This window comes from Anopheles stephensi, chromosome X (genome assembly GCF_013141755.1).
Source record: "Anopheles stephensi strain Indian chromosome X, UCI_ANSTEP_V1.0, whole genome shotgun sequence".
Classification (NCBI taxonomy): Eukaryota; Metazoa; Arthropoda; class Insecta; order Diptera; family Culicidae; genus Anopheles; species Anopheles stephensi.
The window spans coordinates 9,579,005-9,588,578 of NC_050201.1; the positions used below are offsets into that span (position 1 = coordinate 9,579,005).

Here is a 9,574-nt window from a genome sequence, read left to right on the forward strand (position 1 = left end):
TGTGTAAATAGACAATACGTAACTAGAAGTGGAAGAGTTGTACACCCTCCAAAAATATTTGATATTTAGTTAGGATAGTATAGAAATAAGTTTCCTATCGTAAATCAGTTTGTAAATAATGTACATAAAAAAAAAGGGTAAAAGACTCGAGAAGGCCCCCCCTAGAATCTTTTGTGTGCAGCACTGTGGCCTGTCATTTTTGTTGTACGGTGGGATTTCTGTATGGTCAAAACCCATTTGATGTAAACATTGTGCATTGTTCCTTAATACTGTTAATAGACAGCATGTAGAACTTGATAAAATACATTATAACAAGTGGATTATGATATTCTTATGCTTCCTCCTTTGCTGAATATCAATGCAAGGTAACAAGTATTCATCGAATTACTGTTCCATTACCGTCCGAGAACGCCGTGCATGTTTTAGGCCCGATTATGCACCCCAAGTGCGACCGAAAATCAGTACGAGGCCTTTGTTAGCCAAAATGAATGGTAGGGTTAGCGGGGAGGGGATTTTAATCAAATAATAACAATATTTTTTTCGACTTTCTTCAACCAATTTTGACCACACTGAAAGCACACTGAAAGCTCACTGTGAAGCTCTCGCAACGTGTACTGCGGATTGCATACCTTTAGGCGTAAATCCTACAGCGCCTAACAAATTTTGTCAGGGGGGGGCCTTCTCGAGTCTTTTACCAAAAAAAGAAAGCGTGTAATAAGTTAGGATGCTGGTAGCACTGGCATGTGACATCTAAGGCAGCTGTGGCAACACTGGACATGACAGCTAGCTTGCTGTCAGGCAGACGCTAACGGTAACTGTACAGGGAAACCACGCACGTATGTGGGTCGTCTATAAATAGTTAAATAAACAGTTTTCTACACTTGTTACAGTATTAAACACGACTTTACGAAAATCTTCTTAAGCGTTTCCATTTGAGTTTGTATGAAATAGCGTCTATTTTTATCGTAAAATTGTATAACTAAGTTTGTTTGTATCGGCCAACTTTTTCAGTTTCTAAACATCGAAACGCCACAGGCGTTTTCTGAATTTTCGATTGTATTTATGACTGCACACCTCACATCCATTCACCTTGATCACATTACAAATTTGGAATGCTGTGAAATTCGAAGGTATTCGGTGCTGTTTCCATGAGTTTCTAAACAATTTTCAGTCAATTGTAATGTAAATTTAACTTTCCTGCATACGATCCATTGAAACACACTTTAAAAAAAAAAGGTTTTAAGAATTTTTATCTCATCCATTAATGAATTTAAGCCAAAATTAAGGGGAAAATGGGTTATGTTTAAAATCAAGTTAAGAATTTTTCTTACGCTTTTTAAAGCTATAAAGCGATTCGCAAATAGCTGGATTGATATTTAAAAAATCTCCAAAAGTTTGCAAATTCCTCATTTTGCATAAATAATGTTACTACGATCGAGTAGATGCAGTACTGGACGCAGTATCGTAAACAAATTGTATTGCATTCCGAACACTGTCATTTACGGGCATGTGGGTGTGTGTGTGTGGTATGGGCGAATGTGTAAATGTGTGCGTTCGTACTGTTGCTTAGATGTGCGTAAAAGTGCGAAAGAGGCACACATTAGAAATAGAAGAAGGATCTGAGAAAGTTTAATCTCTGTGATGCAGTGGCTTTTTGGCTGCAGCTAGCGAAAAGCGAATCATCAATACTAAGATTTAATCTTCTCAGTTAGTTGTTGTTGATGTTGTTGTTGCTGGCTTAATGCGCTGTTAGGAATCTCTTATTCAACCGTACCGTATATCCGTTCCACTGCTCCTGCTGCTGCTGCTGCTGCTCTAGCCAGTCAGTGTTCAGTGTTTCACATGGTTCACGCTTTACCTAGGGGCAACAAACATCATCAACACGATGGATGAGGAGGAAATCCCGTTCCTGTCCGGGTTTCTGACCATCAAGTCGCAGAGTGGATCTCCGTGGCGTGTTACGAAAAAGGTAGGAAAAGCCACCAACTCACACACTCCCCTGCTGGGCGGGCGCGCCACACACAACTAATAAAACCATTTCTAACCGTGACTAATATCAGACTTCGCAGGTGAAATATTGTCAGCTATTCAAAGCGAGCCGACACGGTATCGAGCGGCTTGAGATCAGCGACACAGAAAACGACAAAACGCGACGGATCGTAACGCTGGAAAACTGTGTGAAGATAACGCTAGATCAACCGCCACAGAACACAATCAACATCGTCTCGAAGAAGGGTCAACTCCAGCTGTACTCGCCGGATGAAACGCTCGTCCGCCAGTGGACGAACGCGCTGCAGATCGTGGCATTCAAGGACAAATCCAATCAAACGCCTCCACCACCACGGCTAAACACCATCGAGGAGGATAACGATCTGTACTGCTCGTCGTACAGCGAGGGCATCTACACGGTCACGCTCATACCGACCGATGCGTCCAACAAGAATGGGATCGAGCCGAAAATGTACACGCTCGAGCTCGGCCAGATGGATATGCGGCTGAAGTGTTACGAGGACGAGAGCGTAACGGTGGCGCTGTGGCCGTACCGCTACATACGGAAGTATGGGTACCGGGAGGGTAAGTTTACGTTCGAGGCGGGTCGGAAGTGTAACACGGGCGAAGGTACGTTCAAGCTGGACAATGCCAGCCCGCAGGACATCTTTCGCTGCATGCTGACGAAGATGAAGTCGATGAAGAAGATCATTTCCTCGTCGTCCGACCATGAGTCACAGGCACTGAGCAGTCAGCTGTGCGCTGCGCTCGCGATGGAACCGGGCTCCAGGAGTCCACTGCCCGGTGTACACTGTGATGAAAATATGGCAGCACATCTGTCCTCCATCGAGCTGCTGCACCATGATATTACACCGTGCGCGATGGCCGCAATGTCGCAGCTGAAAAGCATTCCCACGAAACCACCGCGCAAGCAAGCCGTTTCCTCGCCCGGGAACGTTCCGGCATCCGGCGGTGGTACCGGTACCGAGTCTGATCCAAAGCATTCCAACGTGTCGACGGTGTTTATTAAAAGCAATGGGCATAACGTGCAATGCACCAGCCAGCCACCGACCTCAAACCAAACAATCATGATACGGAACGTCACGCCGAACCTGGACGATGGGCTGGAAGCACCGAAAGGCAAAGAGCTAGATTACGAGTGCGTAAAGGACATTACGGATGCGTGGAAGCTGTACGGACTGAACGATGTGAAGCACACGGAAGTGGTGGCAGACAGCGGCACATCGGTCACACCCACCGTTGCCGGGCATCAGGAACATCACGTGCGGATGGAGTACGATCGGTTAGATTTTTTCCGCACCTCGACGCGACACACCTCGGCCGACTATAAAACGGTCGTACCGATCCGGCTGTCCGGTGACACAGTACCCGCACCAACCGTTCCGGTGCAACCGTCGGATGATTATGAAATCATAGGCGATCCATCACCGACACCGCCACCAGCAACAGCCGCCTCCCTGCCGGTAGCGAGTGTTCCACCGGCTGGCGGGCTGGTGGGATACAATTTAACGAGCGGTATCGCTACCCTGCGAACCCGCAACCAGGACACCGAAGGGTTCGAGTATTCAGTATTCAGCGCTGACCATCACCAGGACGAGCAACAGCTGCATCAGCAGCAGCAGCAACGTAATATAAGTGCTACCATTAACTATGCCACGATTAGCAAACCGAAACGGGTTTAACAACACCAATGTGTGTGTATGCGTGGATGGGTATTTTGTTTGTTTGAATTTAACAAAAATTCTCGCAAGGAAAAAAAAACGGGACCACATCGACTTCCCTCGATTCGGCTAAGCCTCCTCTTTTTTTTATCCTAAGAGGGCTAGCTTTCGTATTATGTACTTCCCTAGTAAGATTATTCCACGGAAAATTGTGATATGTTTTGTTTGTTTTTTTTTTTGGTTTTAAAAAAGCGAAAATTTAAACACGTGCGCGATGTGGACGGTGGAAGCGATCGGTTATAATTCCCCATCCATCCCCAAAAATACGTACGATTTGGGGTGGTACAGCATCTTTTGGTATGTTTGTTTGTTTTTTTTTGTAAACATTTACCAATAACGTTATCGAAAAATGGCTGACGAAAAAAAAAAGGAACGTAAACTGATAAAAGAAGAAACGAAAGCAATAATACCGCGCGCAGGCTATTCCCGCCAGTAGTGTGGTAGGTGTGAGAATCGGGTACCGTGATTCATACAACCGGTATGCCAATTTTGTTTTGTAATGCATTTGTACCAGAATTGCAGTGCCAAGAACGATAAAGGAACTTGCTCTTATGAAAACAGCATTACTAAAAACACGTAATCGTTAGGAGATAGGTAAAGAAAGAGCAAAAAAAAAAACCTTCACCAAGTGCCCGAACAGTAACAACGCAGTTAACTACAACGGTTTGTTTTTTTTTACAAGTAAGAACGACGAATGTTTAAAAAAAAACGCAAACGAAGAATACGCGTGTGCCATAAGATAATTTTGGCAGTTTTTTTCGAATACTTTTTTTCGTTACTTTTACACTTGCGCAACCGCCATACTCCGGTTCCGGACTATACTACTGACAACGAAATAAAGAAAAACTCAAAAGAATGGTTTGAATCTAATTAGTTAAAACTAAATTTAATTTATTACAGAATTTAGAATACGCCGAACGAGTGCACGTCATGTTGCTGTTCCCAGAAGTGTTGTTTCCGATTGCCGTCGAGCCTCCGCTAAAAAATAACGTGCACGAGGAGCGCTTTCCGTACTAGTGTTGGCCGTTCCGGTTGGAACCTAGCAAAAAAGATCCGTTCCTATTTTTTTGCCGTTCCGTTCTGATCCGTTTTTTCAAATTAGTGCCGTTCCGATACTTTCGCTCTTCTCTGTTCTTTTTCGTACCGATCCGATACTTTTGTTCCGTTCTTTTCCGTACCGATCCGATATTTTCGTTCCGTTCCGTTCTTTTCCGTACCGATTCGATATTTTCGTTCCGTTCGGTTTTTTTTTCGTATCGAACAGACAGTTTCGTTCCGCTCTTTTCCGTACCGATCCGATACTTTAGTTTAGTTTAGTACTCCGTTCTTTTTCGTTCTGTTCTGATCGATTTTGGGATCAGCTAATACCGTGGTGTTGATAAATAAAGGTAACTGGAGTTAAAAAAAAAAAAACTATATTTACTACCTTCTCTATAGTTTTGCCCAAAAATCTCAAACAAAAACCCATCCCCCAATACATTCAAATAGGTTCCTCAGCAAAAGCATCCTCAGGTTTACGTTCCGTTCCTTTCACAAAGATGAACCAGTTCCATTCCGTACCTTCTTCCAGCAATATGCCCAACACCATTCCGAACCGAGAGCAGATTAAGTAGTAAATCGGGCGAGTCATACAGTCGGTCGGTATGCATTTGTTGGGCAAACATTATAAAGGAGGATGGGAGGGGGTTAAGAGAGGGTGTGTGAGGAAGATGGTGGGAAGGGGGAGAAACCGAGACTTGGTTTGTTTGTTTGTTTGGTTGTTTATCATTATTTTTATCTATGCGTAAATGTTAACTCTGTTTAAAATCAACATCAGTCACATACATATAACATATTTAATTTTTTTTTGTAAGTTTCCGTACACACTGTTCTTTTTTTATTGTAATTCTTTGCGTAATTTTTTTTATAAAATAAATATTGTTCATTGGTTTATGTTTCTTGTTTGGGTGCGATTGCAATAAACATGTTCTTTTATATTTGTTTTAGCAATACTTGGAAATCCTAATCGCAATTCAACTATGATCCCGGGTTCGTTATTTGCTTTTTAGCTACAAAACACCCTTTGCGCATTCGCTAGTTGCGCTCGCGCAAAACGCTCGTGCGCCTCCTCCAGTTGTTGACAGGTTGGCCATTGCTGCTGCTGACAGGCCTACGTCTTCAACTTCAACAGTCGGCCTACGTTCCTGGAAACGATCTCCCTCCCGTACGACGGAGATGAAGGCCCATGAGATGAAAGATGAAAGAATTCTTTTTTTTTGTTTCATTGCGTCTTGCCTTCTGTCAAACGCTGCGTTTGGACTGAAACAGGTGCAACAGAGATAGGGAGGCGGAGAGAGAGAGAGATAGAGCGCTCAACACACATGCCAAAGGGCACAGGTACAGGAAACAAAAAAAAGGGCAAGACAACGCAAGGAATTAGAAACGTTTGGAGTTTTGGGCGAGCGTGTGAGGATCAGTTGTGCGGATCAGCAGCAACTCGCAACGGGGATCTATCGAAACTGATTCGCAGACTTGTTGAAGTGAAGTTACAAATTCCACACACCATCCATAGTACCTGCTGGAAGGAAGGCAGCAGCAGCAGCAGAGCGAACGCGTCGGGTATGGGTCGTGCATTAGGGTTAGCGTTGGTGGTATGTTTGCTAGGGTGTTGTTGGTGGCGGTCCGTCGAGGCCACGGCGGCAACGACGACGACCGCGACGACGCTGTCCGGAATTTACGTCGATAATGGCGTCGGTCAGACGGTGCTGGAAGATGCACTCACGTTCGAGGAGCAGCAGGAGATCGAGAATGAAATTTTGAACCTGCTCGGGCTTCCGGGACCACGGCCGGCCGTGCGTCATCTACATTCCTCCGTCGGGTGAGTAGTGTGCGTGTGTGTGTGTGTGTGCAGAGAGACCCATACGCACCCCAGGAAGACCAGGATGTCTCTGGGGAAGAAATCGCCCATACAACATTAAACCCAATCTGGCGTTATTCTTTTTCCCCCTATGTGTGTGTGTGTGTGTATGTGTGATAATATCTAGCAAATCTGCGCCTCAATTTTTGCTCAATGTCTACGATCAACTGCAGCAGGAGGAGAACGAGTCCGGTGGTGGGGCACGGATACGAAAGGTTCGTAGTACAGACATGGACATCCTGATTACCGATGCCGACAGGAAAGCTATTGATGAGAGTGATATTATAATGACGTTTTTGAACAAGAGTGAGTTTTACCGTTTTTGCCTGCCCCGGACCGTGTCCTTGCGGACGTTTGTGTACTTACAACTTTCCCTTACTGACAATCTGCATCTAGTAATGGCTAATCTGTATAGGTAGCTGCTGGCTGACAGCACGGACACGGAACGAACCCTTCCCTAACATGTGTGGCTAAACAACCGTAATCAAACTAATATGGATCCCTGGTTTTTGCCTGGTATCGGCTGGAGTAGCTGTGGAAGTTGTGAAGGTTGTTCTCCTAGCGTTGTATCACGATTTCAAGGCATGCATAACTACTCCTCATCACTAACGGGGTCCGGTTGTTGTTTCTCTTTGCGCAAGGAGAGCTCTTAGAAGGGATAAACACTAAAACGCTTTCATACTTATAAAACAAAGTAGTAGCAAACGCTCAAGACATTGAGACATTGTTTGCATGTCACAACAACTACAACAACTAAAAAAAAAACCCGCCATGTGAAGCTGATGTTGTGTAATGTGCGTCTGACAGAAGACGGTATGGTTGTAGCACTAAGTCTAGTAGTCGGAAAGTAACTAACTGTAGATGGGGGCTACTTACGAGCGTTATCCTTACTGATTGACTTTGGATTGCTTGCTGTCGGTGCCAGATCATCATGGTTCGGAAATGCGCCACGAAAAGGGACGCCGCCTATGGTTCGGCATTACCAACATTGAAGACGACGTCAGTGTACTGATGGCCGAGCTGCGCCTTTACCGAAAGTTGAACCTGAACAAGTACACCACCTACAACACGTCTTTGACGTTGACGGTGTACGCGCTGACGGAGCTAAATGGGTAAGGACACTTACGGTTAGGGTCGCGTTAGAGTAGCCTGGATAACTAACATTCTCGATGACCTGCTTACAGCGAGAGTGAAATGACGGAAATCTCCAGCATGCAGCTGACGAGCGATTATGAAGGATGGTTGGAAATCAACGTAACCGGTGCGGTTAACCTTTGGCTGAAAAACCGACAGGCTAACCATGGTCTGTACATTGGAGCGTACTTTGGCGATCGTGTTGGTACGTACCGCTGCAACCAGGCGCCGGATCAGCGTCTGTGTGCTAACGACTCTCATTCTCACTTTCATAACGCTCCCGTCACACAACTCCAGAACGGGAAGTCAAGCTGGATGACATTGGATTTGTTAGTGCGCGCGGCAGTGATGAGTATCAGCCATTTTTGGTGGTGTACGCCAACAGCCAACAGGTAAGTGTGATGGTGGCAGCCATGCTAAGGAGACTTGAGGCGACGCCATTTGTTTTGCTCTGTCCTCCCTTCACGCAGCAGATGATGAAGCCGATTCTTCAGCGGCATCTAACACGCAATAAGCGTAGTCAACCGTCGCGCAAGCGCAAACCGGGCAAAACCGAACACCGGCATCCGTTCCAGTATCACCAGCCGTACGATCAGCACAAGAGCTGCCGGATTCAGCAGCTGTACGTTAGCTTCAAAGATTTGCAGTGGCATGTATGTTAATTCCCTGACGCGACTAACCAATTGGAGTGATTTTAACGATATGCTTTTCGCTTTCCTACACCCAACAACAGGAGTGGATAATTGCACCGGAAGGCTATGGAGCGTACTACTGCAGTGGCGAATGTAACTTCCCGCTAAATGCGCACATGAACGCCACCAACCATGCGATCGTCCAAACGCTGGTACACTTAAATCATCCTACAAAGGTCGGTGCTAGAACGACTCTTGTCTAGGGCATATAAGGTTATAAGCTGCATTTTTGCTCTCTCTCTCTCTTCCAACAGGTGCCAAAACCGTGCTGCGCTCCAACAAAGCTGATCCCCATCTCCGTGCTGTATCACATCGACGAGGCAAATGTGAACCTTAAAAAATACAAAAACATGGTTGTGAAAAGCTGTGGATGCCATTAGAAAGATGGAGGATGGAGTTCGCTCCCCGTTTTTTTTTTCCATCTTATTGATTTGTAGTGGATTTTCATTTGCTGTAACACACATACATTTTAAAAGCACTCATTAGGAAAGGGTGATGAGCAATCTCAGAACCCATCGTAGAGCGTAAGATTGCCACGGTTTGGGGGGGGGGAGGAGGAAGTAAGATGACTTGCCACCTTCTCTGTCCGCCATTATAGGCAAACACTAAGCGACGGTGTGGCGTGTGCAGATGATGGTGGTGACTAGTGTGTGTACTATACTCGCGCCGGTTCGCGCAATGCCATGTTTTACGTGCTGTCAAACATTTGCACTTGCGGCAAACAGTCGTATCGGTGCCGAACAGCAGCGCAAGACTAGACGAAGAAGTTGCAGAGTTTTACCTGCTCATATTAACTCGATCGATATGAGCCTTGGCTAAAACGGAGTTCTCGCGGATGCACCCGGAAGGACACACGCTAGTGGACGTGCGCGCAACGCAACAAAAAAGTATTATTGGAAGGAACAGAAACAAAAAAAAAAGGTGAATATTGGGCAGAGCAACAATAATTGCAACAAACGCAACAGCAACAACAACCAATGTATATTAAAACTTATTTGATAATGCTGATCTACTTGTGTATAAAATATATACTCAAAAAGAGGAAATAAAACTACTCATTTATTGTCGTAGATATGGCGTGTGCGTGTGTTTTTGTTTTCTCGTGTGTAAGAGTTTTCTAA

At 45.2% G+C, this 9,574-nt stretch overlaps 2 protein-coding genes across 4 annotated transcripts; both read left to right on the forward strand.

Annotated features, from left to right (window-relative positions):
• Positions 1–1,540: 1,540 nt before the first annotated feature.
• LOC118506133 (docking protein 1) lies at positions 1,541–4,601 on the forward strand. 2 transcript variants are annotated; one of them, XM_036042880.1, is made up of 2 exons: positions 1,541–1,969; positions 2,070–4,601. In XM_036042880.1, the coding sequence occupies exons 1-2, from the start codon at positions 1,886–1,888 to the stop codon at positions 3,690–3,692; spliced, it is 1,707 nt and encodes a 568-aa protein (XP_035898773.1). In that variant the 5' UTR covers positions 1,541–1,885; the 3' UTR covers positions 3,693–4,601. The 2 variants fall into 2 exon arrangements, with proteins under 2 accessions (XP_035898773.1, XP_035898763.1); XM_036042870.1 differs by having other exon boundaries at positions 1,544–1,969; positions 2,061–4,601.
• A 1,428-nt stretch (positions 4,602–6,029) lies between these two features.
• On the forward strand, positions 6,030–9,525 carry LOC118506153 (protein 60A-like). Of its 2 annotated transcripts, none has more exons than XM_036042924.1 (8): positions 6,030–6,588; positions 6,755–6,933; positions 7,553–7,739; positions 7,812–7,966; positions 8,059–8,153; positions 8,232–8,414; positions 8,495–8,629; positions 8,708–9,525. In XM_036042924.1, exons 1-8 carry the CDS (start codon positions 6,092–6,094, stop codon positions 8,831–8,833), a joined length of 1,557 nt encoding a protein of 518 aa, XP_035898817.1. In that variant the 5' UTR covers positions 6,030–6,091; the 3' UTR covers positions 8,834–9,525. The 2 variants fall into 2 exon arrangements, with proteins under 2 accessions (XP_035898817.1, XP_035898825.1); XM_036042932.1 differs by having other exon boundaries at positions 8,235–8,414.
• The last annotated feature ends 49 nt before the right edge of the window (positions 9,526–9,574 follow it).

What these genes read in the sequence shown, in the direction of transcription:
- LOC118506153 (XM_036042924.1), top strand. Translation starts at nt 6,092, where the DNA reads ATGCCAAAGGGCACAGGTACAGGAAACAAAAAAAAGGGCAAGACAACG. An exon ending in GCGCTGACGGAGCTAAATGG is followed by an intron (nt 7,740 to 7,811) that starts GTAAGGACACTT and finishes ACCTGCTTACAG; the next exon opens with CGAGAGTGAAATGACGGAAA. An exon ending in GTACTTTGGCGATCGTGTTG is followed by an intron (nt 7,967 to 8,058) that starts GTACGTACCGCT and finishes ACACAACTCCAG; the next exon opens with AACGGGAAGTCAAGCTGGAT.
- LOC118506133 (XM_036042870.1), top strand. Translation starts at nt 1,886, where the DNA reads ATGGATGAGGAGGAAATCCCGTTCCTGTCCGGGTTTCTGACCATCAAG. An exon ending in CGTGGCGTGTTACGAAAAAG is followed by an intron (nt 1,970 to 2,060) that starts GTAGGAAAAGCC and finishes GACTAATATCAG; the next exon opens with ACTTCGCAGGTGAAATATTG.